Source organism: Mus caroli, chromosome 15 (genome assembly GCF_900094665.2).
Source record: "Mus caroli chromosome 15, CAROLI_EIJ_v1.1, whole genome shotgun sequence".
NCBI classification, from domain to species: domain Eukaryota; kingdom Metazoa; phylum Chordata; class Mammalia; order Rodentia; family Muridae; genus Mus; species Mus caroli.
Window position 1 is genome coordinate 49,784,355 of NC_034584.1, and position 15,670 is coordinate 49,800,024.

General features: G+C 41.6%; 1 protein-coding gene across 2 annotated transcripts in view; it reads right to left on the minus strand.

Moving 5' to 3' along the window:
* Positions 1–7,364: 7,364 nt before the first annotated feature.
* Sntb1 (syntrophin beta 1) overlaps positions 7,365–15,670 on the minus strand; it is a 260,074-nt gene continuing 251,768 nt past the window's right edge. For both annotated transcript variants that reach the window (XM_029469797.1, XM_021183546.2), the window contains 2 exons: positions 13,630–13,820; positions 7,365–10,391 (listed from right to left, as the gene is read on the minus strand). In XM_029469797.1, coding sequence (XP_029325657.1) covers positions 10,299–10,391; positions 13,630–13,820 — 284 coding nt within the window. In that variant the 3' untranslated portion in view covers positions 7,365–10,298. The remainder of the gene's footprint in view (positions 10,392–13,629; positions 13,821–15,670) is intronic.

Genomic DNA, 15,670 nt, shown 5'->3' on the forward strand with positions numbered 1-15,670 from the left:
TGTTCTTGTGGCTGTCTTCTTTTAGGTTTGTTGAGGGATTACCTTCTTGTTGTTTCTAGGGCGTGGTTCCTACAGTTGGAAATCTTAATGCTTATGGTAGGAATAGAAAATAATTGACTACTTCCTATGAAGCTAAGTTCACAGTAATTATTAAACCCAATTTTTTTTAATCCCTAGAAAAATTAAGACATATACAAGGAATTGAGGTAGGTTATACATGCCAGTTTGGTTCTCAGTAATCCCAAATTGTGAAATCTGGATAAGTCAACTAACAAAAGTTTCAACAATGAAATACTATTCTCCAATATTAAGGAATAAAGTCCTGTAACAGGCTGCAAGATGAATTACTGTAAAAGTATTAGATTAAAAAGAAAGTGTCAAAAATACAAAATTATGAAAATGGTTGCAGAAAACTCAGTAGTTTCCTGGGCTTGCTGTGGTATGCATGCTGGTGTTGCTATGGTTACATGTTCTGTTTCCTTCCTCCCAGGGTGTGGAGACAGCTCTCTCAGAAGACCTTAGCTTGTGTACATACCTTTATTGGGGTCAGTTTATATGCACACACTTGATCAGTGTGAACCAGGGCTATGGATATACCTTGGAGTTTCCTTAGCTGGAGTTTAAAGTATTGTGAATGTTAATTTGTGTGGAGAGGCAGTCCAGGAATACTAGTTACTTGCTGGGCACATTCTTGGAGGATTGGGGAGAAGGGGTGAGCTTGTGGATTTACCAAGGACTATGTGACATTCCTCAGGTAGAGGACTGAGGGTTGTATTTCCCCAGATCAGGCAGAGAAGAGGAAGCTCTTCTAAGAAAAGAGAGTTCTCCATTTTTTACCAAGCTCAGAGGAGCTATCTGGACATGGTAGACTACAACCTTCATAGGGAGGTGCAACACTCAGATGTTGGAGTAATTGACTTGGACCAGTGAAGTAAATGTTCTAGGTTCTGAATATATGGTGGTTCACTCATCTATACATTGACCAAACAGCTCAGCAAGCTGTTATTCATGTGCTGTATAATGATAGACATGTTCAGTAATGGCCACATAAGATTCTGTCCTGGATGGCATTGAAACTCTCATTGTGTAAATATACAACATATGCATAATACTTAAGTCACCTAGCAGAACATTTCTTCCATTGCTAAGCAGTACACGGCTGCTCTTACAGATGGAACGTGTGGCACTATTTGAGTTTTCAGTATTCTCTAAGGCTTTTAGCTCAGGAAAGTCACTGTGCCTTGATTCCCTTTCTTAATGCCAATGTCTTTAGAACGTTCCTAGTTTGCATGCCCAGAACCCCTTGATGCAGTGGCCTTGATTACACTGTGTGCTTTCTAGTGCATTAAGTTGGGCCATAGCAAGCTGCTAGTATCCAGCCAGTTCTTGCTCTCTTCATTGGCTCTTTCATCCCTGTAATGAAAGATGTGAAGCTGAGTAACTTTACCTAAGAAAGGTTTATCTGACTCACAGTTGTGAACGTTCAAAGGCATGGCATCCTCATCAGAATCTGGTAAGGGCACCCTGTGGAATGGCATATCTGAGGCAACAGCATGTGTGGAAAAGGTCACATCGTTAGACGAGAGCTTGAGGAATAGCACCAGGCTTGCCCTTTATCACAGCAGCTCTCCAGAGAGAGGTAACTCAGGGGTCCCAGGAGAACTCCATTAACACCTCTGTGGGCATTACCCTACTGACCAGAGGACTTCTAACCAAACTTCACCTAAAGCTCACACCACATCAGTACCATAACAAGGACCAAAGTTTCAACACAGGAACTCTCAAGGGATGCAGCACAAACACATTCAAGCTAAAGCACCCTCAAAAAAGCACCAATTTCACAGGAATCCGTCAACTGCTTTCATGTCCTTAACTGTGTGCCTGTAGTTTCTACCCATCACCAAGAAGAAAAGCTTCTGAAGATGCCTGTAGCTGCAGGCTGCATGAACTTCGGCTGTGTGATTCGGTAAAGTGGAGATGTGAGAAGTGTCAAAAATGCTTTATAGATCCTCTCTATGTAGACCCAAGAACTCCAATTCACTGGTGCCTTGGAAATCTTGTCTTCTTAGCACCAGGTCTGTATAAGACTTGGGATGTGGAAGCCTTTTCAGTCAAACTCACTGCTCAACAAAACTTCTCTCTAAAGTTTTTGATGTCTGGTTTTGATTACCAACCTCATCTGTGTGCACTATGTACCTCCAGGTCTGACCTGTACACCTCTGGGACTGGCCTACACCCAGAGCAAAGATGTTCTGACTGGATCCTCCTCATGAGGGACTGCATTGGAAGGGGAGTTACAAACCATCCTCATCAGCCTTAGTTACTCTTCTGTTGCTGTGTGATAGCACATGACCAAGATAAATTATAGAAGAGCTGCTTTGGGTTTATAGATCCAGAAGGTAAGAGACCATGTGCCCGTTAAGTACTGGCAGCAAGCAGCAGGCCTGGCAGCAGGAGCACAAAGCAGGTCGTCAGCAAGTACAGAGAGAGAGAATTGGAAACAATGCATGCTTTACAAAGCCTGTCCCTCTAATGCATGTCCCCCCAGCAAGGTTGACCCACATAAACCTCCCCAAACAGAACTACTAACTGGAGATCAAATACTCAAATGCCCAAGAGTATGGGAAAAATTTTGTGTGTGTGTGTGTGTAAACCATCATATTATCCCTCCTACAATTCAAATTCTACTTAGCTACTGTGTTATTTTCATAGCTCTTTTTTTCCCTTTTGAATGACCCAGAAAAATATCTAAAAATAAAAGATGGTCAACAATATTTCAAATAAACCAGAAAGCGGGCACACGAGAAGACTTGTGACTACCCAGGCAATCTGTAGGGAGCTCTAGCAAACACTAGTTCATAGGAACAAAACCTCATGGGACAAGGGGCAAAGGGGGGCTGGAGTAGAGCTACATCTACTCTGGGGCTGGGCTCCAGAAAGAGGAGCCCAGCTGGCCAGTTGGCCATGCTCATTAAGGTTTGCAACTGAATGACCTTGATAAATGCAGGAAAGAGGAGGACAGACCTTAGGCTTCAGCAGCTGGGGGGAGGGAGGCTCACTTGCTGAAAGTTCCCATTCTTTAGAATAGTCAATAGGAAGTTGACATTGATGCCTCATTTCCTTGGGAAAGCAGAGAGCCATAGGGCCCAAGTATTAGTGAGCTATGCTATATGGTATGGTGACGTTATGTTGAGCAAAGCTGTTGCCTGAAGAGTCTGGAGTAGAGAGGTTGCATTGGCCTTTTTCCTGTATATGTTTTTTTTATAGAAAGAAATGAAAATGACTTTACCTGGAGGCAAGGATTCGGAACATGAAACAGCTCCACAAAGCCTTGGGTCTTCCATCTACATAGATGTTTTTCATATCCCTAATCCCTGCATCTAAGCAGCCAGTAAATATCAATGATTAGTGTGAGCTGGAACCTAGAATTTTAGGACCTTATAACTTCTCTTCTGCTCTCCTGGAGCCTAGTCCTGAGCACTTGAGGGAGGCCAGATGGAGTACAACCAGGTACCTGTGTGATAGCCAGCAGTAGCTGTAGACGGTTATATGCAGCATTAAGGAACTCCCCACCCAGGGTACTGCCCCACCCAAACACAGCCACATGAATGAGCCCAGGCATCTAAACAACAGTGGAAGGGATGGACCAGCCTCATCAGGCCACACAATAATGAACACTAATGCCTTTTGGTGTGCCGAGCCCCTGGGTTGTAAGGCGATTCATTGTAGACGAACCTTGGGTTTCATTCACTTCTACAAATAACTGTGAGAAAGAAGGTGGCAGAGACTTCACTTATCAAGACTATAGCTGAAGAAAGAGGGAATAGCTTTCTCTTGAATTATTTTGCTTTACTGTAAGACCCAGAAAGCTTATAGAAGAAGAAACTCCTATCCCCACCCTCCACTGCTGTACAGATGAGGATTATAAAACAGAACAGCTACAATTAATGAGGCATTATTGAAGGTCTTTCTTGGTCATTGCCTTTGGGTTCTTGTGAGAAAAATAAGCTTTATTCATCCAAGAATTGTAAGTAAAAGTTGCTAAAAATAAAACTGGCTTTCTTTTCTTTCAACATTCCTAGGCTCCAGTCCAAGGCAAGAGAGAATTGCAGCCTTCCGGACAGGCATGAGAGTAGGGCAGTCCCTGCCTGAGACTGGAGTCATCCTGAAAGGGTTGATGTTTGCCATGCTTTGCCCTCACCCAGCTGCCAAAAAGCTATAGATGGTCTGATTTCACACTAGTTCTTCTGGCTTTCTTTTGTCTTCACCAAGCTTGCTGTCTTCCCAAATCCCCACCTCTTCTTCTCTCTTTGCTGTTGCTGTAACACTGATCAATGTCCTCTCTATGGAGCCTTAGATGCTAAAAATAACCCCAATAATAATAATGATAATGATGATAATAATAATAATAATGACAATAATAATAAGTCAGAAGAGACGTTTCCATTACTTTTTCTGATACCATTTAGATATGATGCTGTACCCTCTGTGGACATGGTTTAATTGTTTTAATGAGCTATTAAACTTGCTTCCCTGAGTGAAATTAATTTAGTGTCATTTAGAGGTGTAGGTAAAATAATAACTGATTTATGGTCACATTTTCAAATAGTTCTATTATTCGAAATTTTATATAAACAGGCTAAAAATTATATTTACAGTTCTCAGAATTTTATCCATAGAAAGAGCCCTTAAAAACAATTTTCAAGTGCACATTTAAGAAGTTCATGTAACATTGAAGGGATTTAGGTCATACTCATGGTCCTCGGAACAATTTCTCAACAATAATTTGCAGTAGGGCCTATTACATTTTTATACTGTTCCCTTCCAGATATCCTTTTTCAACCAGGAATATCTCTTTCAAGTTTCTATTATTTCTCCATGCTCAGACCCAAGCACCCTTTCTGCACCAATTATTTTATTTATTTCTTGTGTGTGTGTTTGAGACAGTGTCTTGCCATATATAGCCCAGTTATTCTTAACAGTTTTCTGTTCGACGTTGTGAGTAAAATTAATAATGCTCTTGAATCATGTTCACTAGAAAACAAAACTTGAGGCAAGGACCAAAGAGATAGTGGCTGATATCCTTTGTCAGATGGGTTGTCCCAAGATGGATGATGAATGTTTTAGCACTATCACAGTCAAGAACCCTGAGAGGAAGATAGAAAGCATCACAGAGGGACTGAGTAGTCCCTCCATACTGTGAACTTTAATTTGCCCTCTTAGATTTAAACTCACCACAGTTTTTGTTTCTCTCAGTGTTTTCAAGCGCTATCCTCTAAGCAGAACAGCCCCCCTTCTCATCAGCTCAGCCATGCCTACCTGCAAGAGTCTGTCATAAGAAGGATATGGGGAGCATCATTGGACCATCACCTGAGCCTCAATCCAATCCCCTTGCACCGTCTTGCTATTTGTATACAATTCTGCCCTAATTGCAAGTAGCCTTGGGATATGGAGATACTAGAGCATATAGGTTGGGAAAGGTTCACTATGGGAAGAAACATTGATATGGCTATGGGCCAGTCATTATCCGGGCTGAGTGAAGATATCTCCAGCACCATTCCTGTATGAAGTTTCTCAAATAATCTTCCGTAAGTCCAAGAAGTTCACCGTTCCTGGGTCAAACCTTGGTGGAATCAGACTTTGGTTGGTTATTAGGACCTGGGAAAGAAGGGTATATTTTGTTCATGCTTCCCCAGGGAAGGGATTCTCACAACATTCAGGCTAGTTCTTTTAGCAACTCTTTAGGAAGCCAGGACTTATACCCTACTGAGTGGCTTTTGATCCAAGTCTGAAAGAACACAGAAAGCCAGGTATGCATCTTCTGGTTGCCTAGCAGGGAAGGGATAGAGCTAAGGGGGGCAGTGTTGTCAAGCAAACAACTGGTTTGCTCTAAGCAGAAACCCTTAGGTCAAGCAGAACCAGCTGTTGTATCTAGGACGGTGCTTCTGGCTCTTCATGAGAACCTTGGGGAAGATTTGAATCTTGTTGCAATTTTATTGATTTTGTCTATGCCAACACAGACAGTTAAAGAACATTCCTATCAATGTGCCAGCTGTTAGTGTACAAGGATACTGTATTGATATACCTCCTTTTTCAGCTGGTTACAAACGCTACAAAGATGATCTACCTACATTAGGACTTGTGTACTTGTGCAATCCTAGCTCATGGTCAAAAGGTACATGTTTTAAAATTTTGGGATGTTTGTCAAAGTGTTCTCCAAATTATTGCCAAATACATTTACTAGTGGCTTTACCCAGGCTGGTTGTGACCTTTAGTACTAGACCTCTGAGAAGATTTTAATCTTGGTCTCTTTTTTTCCTACCAAAATGTCCAATTAAAAGCTTTTTTTGACTTGTTTTACATTTGTTAGTTGCTGTCAGCCTTGACTTGTCTCTGTGTATAGAATGTTGCTGTGGAAGAAAACTCGGACTTCCAGTGTTTTCTAGGATAAAACAGGGGTCATGACTGAAGGGTAGGCAAATGGAAGTCTTGGTGCCAGGAACACAGGACCTTTCAAACACCTCTAGCCAGCCAGCAAATGAATGGGTCTGCCTGGTGAGATAAGAAGCGTCCTCCTCATACTGAGAAATTTCAATTTCAGGCTCGATGCACAATGCCAAAGTGTTCAAGAAGAGTTCCCGAGTGCAGCGGCAGATGCTACAAGGTCAGTGTGGCCCGTCCTGCAGCTCCTGGGACACAGTGTATGTCTAAGATGAGCTTAGGTGGTATGAACTTTAAAAAAGTTTTAATTGGTGTCTATGCAGCTTGCAACATCAGCATCCTACTGCCGTGTTCCTAGCAAATCATTATTACCCCTTATTAGCGCAGGAAGGTGGTAGCACTTGAAAAAACTGCACAGAAATATGCTTCACAGCGTTTAGGTCTTTGGAAAGCACAGACTCTATGGTTCTAAATCTAATCTCAGTACTGCTAAAGTTTCAGTTAGTTCAATGGTTTCTGAATACCAGCCCATTGCAACAAAACCCAACTACAGTACAATAGAGAATTTAAGTACTTTTGAGCTTGGTGCATGGGTCACATTTTAGTTAAAAATAAGAGTCCCAAATTGTAGATGAAAAGCTGTCTGAAACTATACTCAAATTAGGAATTTGGGGATAAACATTAATATTTTGGGGAATCTGTCAACACTTGCTGTGTTGCATAAAATGCTGACTGTGTTTTAAATGGGCTCTGAGTTGCTAGTGGTATTCACTTACCCTGCCAACACTTCTAAGACCAGTCTTGATGGGAAAGAGACATGGCCTGTCTTCACACCCACACAGTCCTCTGAGACTGTCACGAAGCCACCATCCGCTCAGTTCATCCCACGATATACTTAAAAATATAAGCCTAGGCATTGGAGATCTGAGACAAATATTTATTCAGTTTATATATCAATTGTACATGACGTTCATAGGGGCTATAACACAGGCAGATTTAGAAAAAAAAACACTCAAGATACACCCAAAAATCATTTCCATACTTCATTGATGCCATTCATTAAATACCTTGGTCTGGGTAGTTCATAATAATTATATAGTTTGATTTTGTATTATTTAGCTTATGTTAGAAAAAGATGACATAATCTCTATCCCTCTTGCCTTCTTGAAATGGCCATAGATGAGAAGCATGGGCAAATTACCAGACTAATGAATCCAGGCTCTGGCAACCAAGGAAGAATCTACCAAGTAAAGATAGTTCATCTGTCCTGGTTTTCATTTAGGAACAAGTATTATGGGTTCCATCTTCACAGAAATAAGAACAAAGCAAATCAGAAAAAAAAAAAAAGCCAAACAAACAATTTCTCCCAAATGACTAAGTTGAGGATGCACTGACCAAGACATGAACCTGACTTAGTTTGTATCATCCACTAACGCCTAAGACAAAATAAAAAAAAAATACACTCTAAAGTCATTATTTAAAATGATGTTTAAAAATCCAAGCTGAGAAACAACAGTAAATATTTGAAATTGACTCATCATAGCCGCTCTGATATGATATACTTTAATTAGGAGGAAAAAAATCATTCATATACATAACTCTCTTAGTAAAATCTTTCTATTTCTTGCTAATAACACCTTTCAATTTACTTCAGAAAATGCATCGATTTTATTCAAATATACTTTTCCTAAAATATAAATATTTAAATTAAAATTTTAAAAATGGAAAAGACAGTTTATGTTGACTCTTATCCAGATATCGATCAGGCTAAAACATAAGCGATAAAGAAACAGTATCTGTGACTATGGTCAATTTAATTTGTCTATAAATATATAATAGAATCTTTGCAACTTGAGTAATTAACTCAAACTTCATGTAGTACCGAGCACCTTAGATTACACATTGTTGAATGAAACTATTGGAATTAATATATGTATTATGTTATTTACAATACATAAGTATAATTCTCTTGTATAACAACATTCCAGTGATCTCTGAAAATATATAGTGTGAAAGGGTACAATACAATTTACAAATGCATCAACACTTTCCTACAGGTTTGAAGCTGGCCTCCACTCTTCAACATTTTAAAATAGGAAACCAACCAAAAGTCAATGTCCTGTGGTGAGATGTCCTCGAGCATCATCTACAAAAACCACTAGCTTCACAGATGCCGCCATTACAAAGAAGTGCAAGGCATAGAACCCTCACCCCCACATTCAAGACTAAGATTCCTGAAGACCAGAATTCTTGAGGAGGCCCCAACAAGGGCCTGTAAATTATCTTAAGTTGCTATCTTGCGAATATTTTTATCAACAAGCTCCTAAATTACCAACGCCCCTCCATCTGAAAACACTGTTCAGTGTCCCTTGGAAATGCTATTGTAAGGGAACTCTCTGGGGAGATGATGCTTTAAACTAAGTACAACTGTAACTCTATAAACACACAGAGCTGAGGAAGCCAAATCCTGGGCCTTTAGGCAGTTTCGCTTTGCATAGGCATCTGCTAAACGATGCCTCTTCCAGCGCTGGCAGAACACAGGGCATGGGCTAGTGTAAAACTCCATGGAAAACACGTACTGAAAATTCAAAATTCTAGACTTAATTTTCAGGGCTCGTGAAAAGTAGCTCCAAAAATCAAATAATGGGTGTAGTTTTTAGTGACTGGATCTTGAAAGGCAAAAATGAAAAGCATTAAGTATTTATAGGCTAGATACTGCCTCAACATACTCTTGTAGAAAAATATCAGTATCAAAAAAAAGTATCATTCCCCTGGAATTTCAAAATTAATATAGATGCCATCTGTAGATTTGATCCTCTCTCTTTCTGAATGTGCAAAATAAGCATCATCGAGAACTGAGAGATGCTTTCCATGACGTAAAAGGCATGTGCATGGGAACAGGCAGAAACACGGACCACTGAAAGGTACTTCCACTGAAAACTGTAAAATGCAGATAATTAACTCCCAACTGGTGTGTGTGTCTGTGTGTGTGTGTGTGTGTGTATGCGTGTGTGTGTGTTATGTCTCTGTGTTTCTGTGTGTGTGATGACAATCTTTTTAAAAATTGCCTGCAATTTGATTTCTGTAAGTACAGGTAGAAGTTTTGGCTGGGAGACAGCATCCATGGGTGTGGTATGGAGTTGCAGAATTACCCATCATTTGTGTGTAAGAGTCTTCAGGATAGTCTTGCAATTGAAACAGTCCACTTTGCTTCATATTCTGGCAGTTTAGAACTCAGGTCAGTATCCAGTGCTCTATTTCATTCCTGTTCAACATATGCTAAGGAGAATACTTTGGAATCACTCTGGACCAGCAACAACAACAAAAAAATAACTCATTAAAGAAATTAAGCAACAATTGCTTCATTCTTTTTTAAAAAGGTGTGCATTGTTGCTGTTGTTCCTACCAATGAAAGTTAGCTCAACTTGAATCAGGAAATAAGTCACAAGGAAGCAAGGGGCTGTTTACTAGGGACAGAGGAATAGGTATAACTATCCATTTCTCATCTGCTCGGCTCTGGCTTACCTGGGTGATCCAGTTGCCTAGAAACTGGTGTGATTAAGATCTCCCTATGCTGTTGTAATGGCTGTGTCCTTGGTTGTCATTGTTTAAAAGATACGACGTGTACATTCACCTGCCCTCACCTCTTTGCTCTGATCTATGAAATTCTATTCTGATCTTCCCTGTGGTGTTTTCTTTAGGGTGTCCCTTGAAGTTTCTGAAACCAATAGAGGAGCCTGGGATGTTATATGTGACTCCTTAAATGAAGGCTGTGCATGTTACATCTGGTGCACTGCCTGATGTCACAGTCCTGAGGCACAGCCGGCTTCCTTTCCAAAGGCAAGTCGCCTCTCTGTTCAGGCCACCAAGCCCAGTCGTGTTATCTTAGCAGACAGAAAGGAGTGAATGATGAAAACGATCGGCTTGGGGCAGGAGTGAAGGTCCAGTTGCTGAAATTGAGAAAGGAGAGAGCATCAGAGATCATCAATGAATGCTTGGTGGGGCATAGTGATAGCCACTCTGTATGTACTTGTGTTTCTGTGGAGTTAACTAGAGCAGCTCTGTCTCCCAATCTTGGTTCTCAATGGCATAAGGGAATAACTCTTCCAGATTATTCATTATATTGCCCATACCTGTTTTTTTTTCCTAAAAAGACCTCTAACGTGTTTACCTATAATAATTCCATAAGTAATGACGGGACCTTTCATGTCTAAACCATTTATTTTCAGCTCCCCATTAGTGATGTTTATGCCAAGTTTGGTACAGCAGGCAGGAGATCATATTTCACAGCTCAAGTTGCTGGGTTCTTGGTTCTGACAGTGTTTTAGATGTCTAGTCTTGGCCAGCTCACTTAAAATTCTTCTCAGCCTAACTAATATGCAAGGTAATTAGAGTATTAAATAGGATCCTGAATATGAAACTGCCTTGTGAGTCGTGATTACAGAGCTCATGCTAAGCATCCCTGTCTTTGCTAACCCCCTGCTCTTCAGCTCTGTGGACATACATCTCTCTGATGGTGATGTCTAAAGTCCTAGCCTTCTCAGTGTGCCCCCTGCACAGCCCAGGGCACACCTGGCTAGGGCATAGAGACCTTCAGAAGTGGAGTTATCACTTGACCTAATTTAGAAAAATTTGGGAAACTTCCTGATTCCCTTCTGCTGCCCTGACTTTTGTTCTGATGGTGGCACTTCTGTGTAATAAAAACAGTGTGACATGCAATAATAGCTACCAAACTGAAGATCACTTTTCATAGAGCACTGTCCGGTTTCTTTTACTGCTGTTATTGTTGCCATGATGAAAGTGTTCTTTACAAAGGCAACTTAAGGCTGTACTTTAGCTCAGAGGTGAATCCCTCGTGGTGGGGAACTCAAGGCAGCCGGAACTTGCAGCAGCTGGGCTGTTAACACTGCATCCACAGCTAGGAAGGAGGGATGGATGCATGCTGCTGTTGGAGGATCATGACCAGGCACGGAGTGGTCCTTCCACCTCCTTTAATGTAGTCAAGGTAATCTTTCACTGTTGAAACCCTAGGAGGTAGCAATTGTCATCGTCCCCATCTTTCATATGGGAAAACTAAGATCTAGAGATGTTTTTCAACTTCATGAAACCACAGCTTTTACAGTGAATAAGCAAGTGTGGACTCAAGTCTATCTGATGTCAGAGCTGGAGATTAATTATCCACATTCCATGCCACTAACAAAAGGGACACAGTTTTGAATAGTGACATTAAAAACTGTCTGCCCCAATCTCCGTATTTTATAGCTAGGGTGACGTGAATCCAAAGAAATGAAAGGGGAGCAAAATATCCCTGGATAGAAACAAGGATAAAACAGACTAGTTCTTGTATGTTTCCGAGCTGCTATGAAGTAGCTTTAGTCGGCGCCATCAATGGGAAGAAAGGCCTTTCGAATCTTATATGCCCCAGTATAGGGGAATGCCAGGGCCAGGAAGCGGGAGTGGGTAGGTCGGGGAGCATGGGTGGGGAGGGTATAGGGTACTTTCAGAGAGGAAACTAGGAAAAGGGGATAGCATTTGAAATGTAAATGAAGAAAATATCTAATTAAAAAAAAAAGAACAAGTACACAGATGGAGGACAGATACACTAGTAACAAACGTGATGTGTTTTAGTGATAGGGACGTTCATGTCACTACCTCATTTCAGTCATGGTCTCAGGCTATAATTAAAGAGCTGGAATGCAGACATATAAAAAGCAAAATCCAGAGGCATTCTGAGAATCCACTGAAGAATAGAAAGAATTCTCAGACAGTGAGTTAGGGCCCACTGTTGGCCCCTGGGGGAATGGACTTGGTCACCTCTGCTGATATTACCCATAACAACTGCCTGGCTTTGCAATGAGGTCAGCGGGGTCACATGACATGTCTCTGTCTGAGGTGAAAGGCCTTTTAACTCTTCACTGTGAGCATGGCCCTTCCCCCCAATCAGATTCTAAGAGCTTCAAAAGACCGCTTTCCAGATACTGCCTAGCAAAGCCCACCGAAAAATACCTGAACAACTTGTGGGCAAGAAACGGGCCTAGGAAAGAAAGAGGGAGGGAGAGTGAAGTTCTAGTAGCTGACTGAAAACAACTAGATTTTTTTTTTCCAGTTAGGGACTCATTTATGTGTTTTAAATTTCCTCTGTTCCTGTTGGAACAGGAAGGCAATCCATTGTGATGGACACAATGGCTGGGTAGACTAGTTATGACAAGTCATAGGTGTGTGCTTCCAGTTCCAGACGTGACACCTTGAGGTGAGATGCTTCATTGTCTAAGAAATGCCACGGACCACTGTTGCCTACCGGTGGAAGAATGTCCCCTTGTCAGCTGCTGGGAAACTGGATTTCATACATGTCTTTACTATGGTTGGGGAGCAATGACCACAGAAAATCATCAATTTAAACACTATGAACAGCTGGGCATGGTGGAGCACGCTTTTAATCCCAGCACTCGGGAGGCAGAGGCAAGCAGATTTCTTAGTTCGAGGCCAGCCTGGTTTACAGAGTGAGTTCCAGGACAGCCATGGCTACACAGAGAAACCCTGTCTCAAAAAACCAAACAAATAAACAAACAAACAAAAAAAAAAAAAAAGAAGAAGGCTTTGTGGATTTCTGACTAAACACTATGAACACTATGTACACTGGTATGCTTTGTGGCTGTTACCTTAACCAGTAACTAGCTAACTTGGGTGACTATTGCTTGATGAGTAGTTCCCAACTTTGCTAGTCTTATCTGTCTACTCCCCCAGTGCCCTTAGTTCTCTGCCCTGGCAAAGCTTATTTTACGTACCTGCCCTCATGCACACTGTCTGGCACAATGCCAAGGTTATATTAGCTGCTTAGCGCATCTTTAAAACAAATGGGACTTATGTTAAAACACCCGAGAAATCCTGTTTGATAAGAATTTAATGCTAACCTTATAAAAGATTCTTTCTCTGGATTCAAATATTTATGTCGTTTTCTAATGAAAAATGAAACCAGAGGAAGGAACTAGAGATAACCGGATCTGTTTGAAGCCCCAGAATTCAATCCCACTTTCTCAAGGACCGACTGCAACAGGAGCCTCCCACCATGGTGCTATCAGTAGACTGTGTTGAGTAAGTAGTCAGGCTGCCTACCACTTCCAATTCATTGCACATGCAATGCATAATGCAGCACATGAAATCATGTGGTCCCAAGAAAAGCACACTTACAATCTCTCCTTCTTTGCCTCCAAAGTCTAAATAGAGCATCCTGATTCCGTCATCCGAAGACATTTTGAGCTTCTCATAAGGGGACTGTATGATTGTCTTGGGGAAGGCACCATCCTGAGGCTCAGTGGAAATAGAAAATCCATTGTCATAATGTATGGTCAAGCGGCATTCCTGGTTTCTGTAGGTGCAGGCTGAGAGAGAGGGGTCAGGGAGACATGGTAGAAATCAGTCCATCTGTCCTTTTCACCCATTCACTCCAGCACTTCATTGTTTTACTTTCTTCAACCCAGTGCCCAGCCACGAATTTCTTATTAAAGTGAGAAAGAAAGGAACATAGTTCCCATATTTCTTGAATTGACATTGATATTAGCAATCATCAGGAACTGAGGTTCAGTGGATGTTTTCTGGGCTGTGGTCCTTAGCTTGCTTTCTGACAACATGTATGGTGACAGTAAAGGGACACATGACTTCCTATGGACAGGTGGGCCTGGTTTTCAGCCAGAAACAATAGACCTTTTATTTAAATAAAGCATGCTACATCATCTTCATCATCATCACCATCACCACCACCACCACATTACCTGCATGGATACACACAGACAGGTAGACGACAGGCAGACAACAGACTCACAAACACACATACATGCATGCATCTATACACAGTCATGTCAGCTACTGGGTTTGAAAGAGGCAAGCACTCCCTTATCATGCTACCAAAGTGAACACATACAACGTGCTTAAGAGGTCAGAAGTGAGCAGTTTAAAAATAATCTACCTTCATTTTTAAAAAGGCCCAACCAAGTTTACGTCAGAAATTGAAAGGGCAATTTCTCTAATTTGCCCTAAGACGTTGGGTCCAGGAAATGCTGTTGCAGACAGGTCTGTGATGTGGCACCTTTCATGAATGATGCTACTCCAACTCCTGTCTGGAGAGGAGTCCAGAAGCTCACTGTGGGGACGTGCGCAGGGCACCTCCAGTCCAGAGGAGCAGAGGGATGAACACTGTAAGCAGTCCAAGTGTGGGCTTTTACCTGGAAGCCTCACTGTTTAGGAAGAATCCAGTACATTAAGCCTGTTACAGGGACAGGAAGTGGACAGTCACTAGCACCCTAGCTCCCATTAGGAAGGGCTACAACAAATATGTCCTTTATGTCTTCAGCAAAGATTTCCAGGAAAGCTTATCAGTCATCAGACTGGGGTTAGTTTGCCTCATGAAACACTACATTGAACAGACCTCTGTAGGTCAATTTCTTAGGCCTTAATCTACATCTAACTGAATTTAGGAAAGCCTGCACAATTTTTTTTGGTTTGGGGGGGGTGTGGAGGGTCCTGAAAGCCACATATGATGGTGTCATTGGTTGAGAATCCTCTCAGTGTCACCCTTTGCTCTACTCTGCTTTCTAAATATATAAAATATAATCCTCCCTTCCCCCCTACTGATGTCAGAAGCAGAAACATCTCGCTAATGTTACAGGGCTTTAAAAACCGAAAGCTTAGAGAAGAGACAATATCACCACCTGGGGATGTTCAGCTTTGAAAATTCAAGTCTTTTCTTTTCTGTTTCATGTTCCTTTCTTCTTTCTCTGGCACTTGGATGTAGAGGGCTTTGGGGCAGGAGGTTGACAGTGAGTTTCTTAGCCTTCCTCTCTCATGATTCGTGACAGATGATGACAATTGGGTAGGGAAGAACTTCAGATTTTGAAGGAAGAAATAGAATCTCGACTGGCTACAAAGTGAGGTGCCCTTTCAAATGGAGCTCTGATGAACACACACACCCCTGCCCTGACTTACTCTAAGTATTTTTCAACTTCTACTGTGAGCTCATCTTTTTCAAAGGCTTTCTCTGATAGATCTGAGTGCTGCTACCATCTCCACCCCCAGTCCATGGACAATGAAGGCCGGTTCCACAGAGGTAGCAATGGCTTCCCACCCCGACTCCCCCCTTTCTGTGAATGTTTGTTTCTTGTACCTGCAGTTTCTATTCCTGCACAAACATCATGACCAAGAAACAAGTTGGGGAGGAAAGGGTTTATTCAGCTTA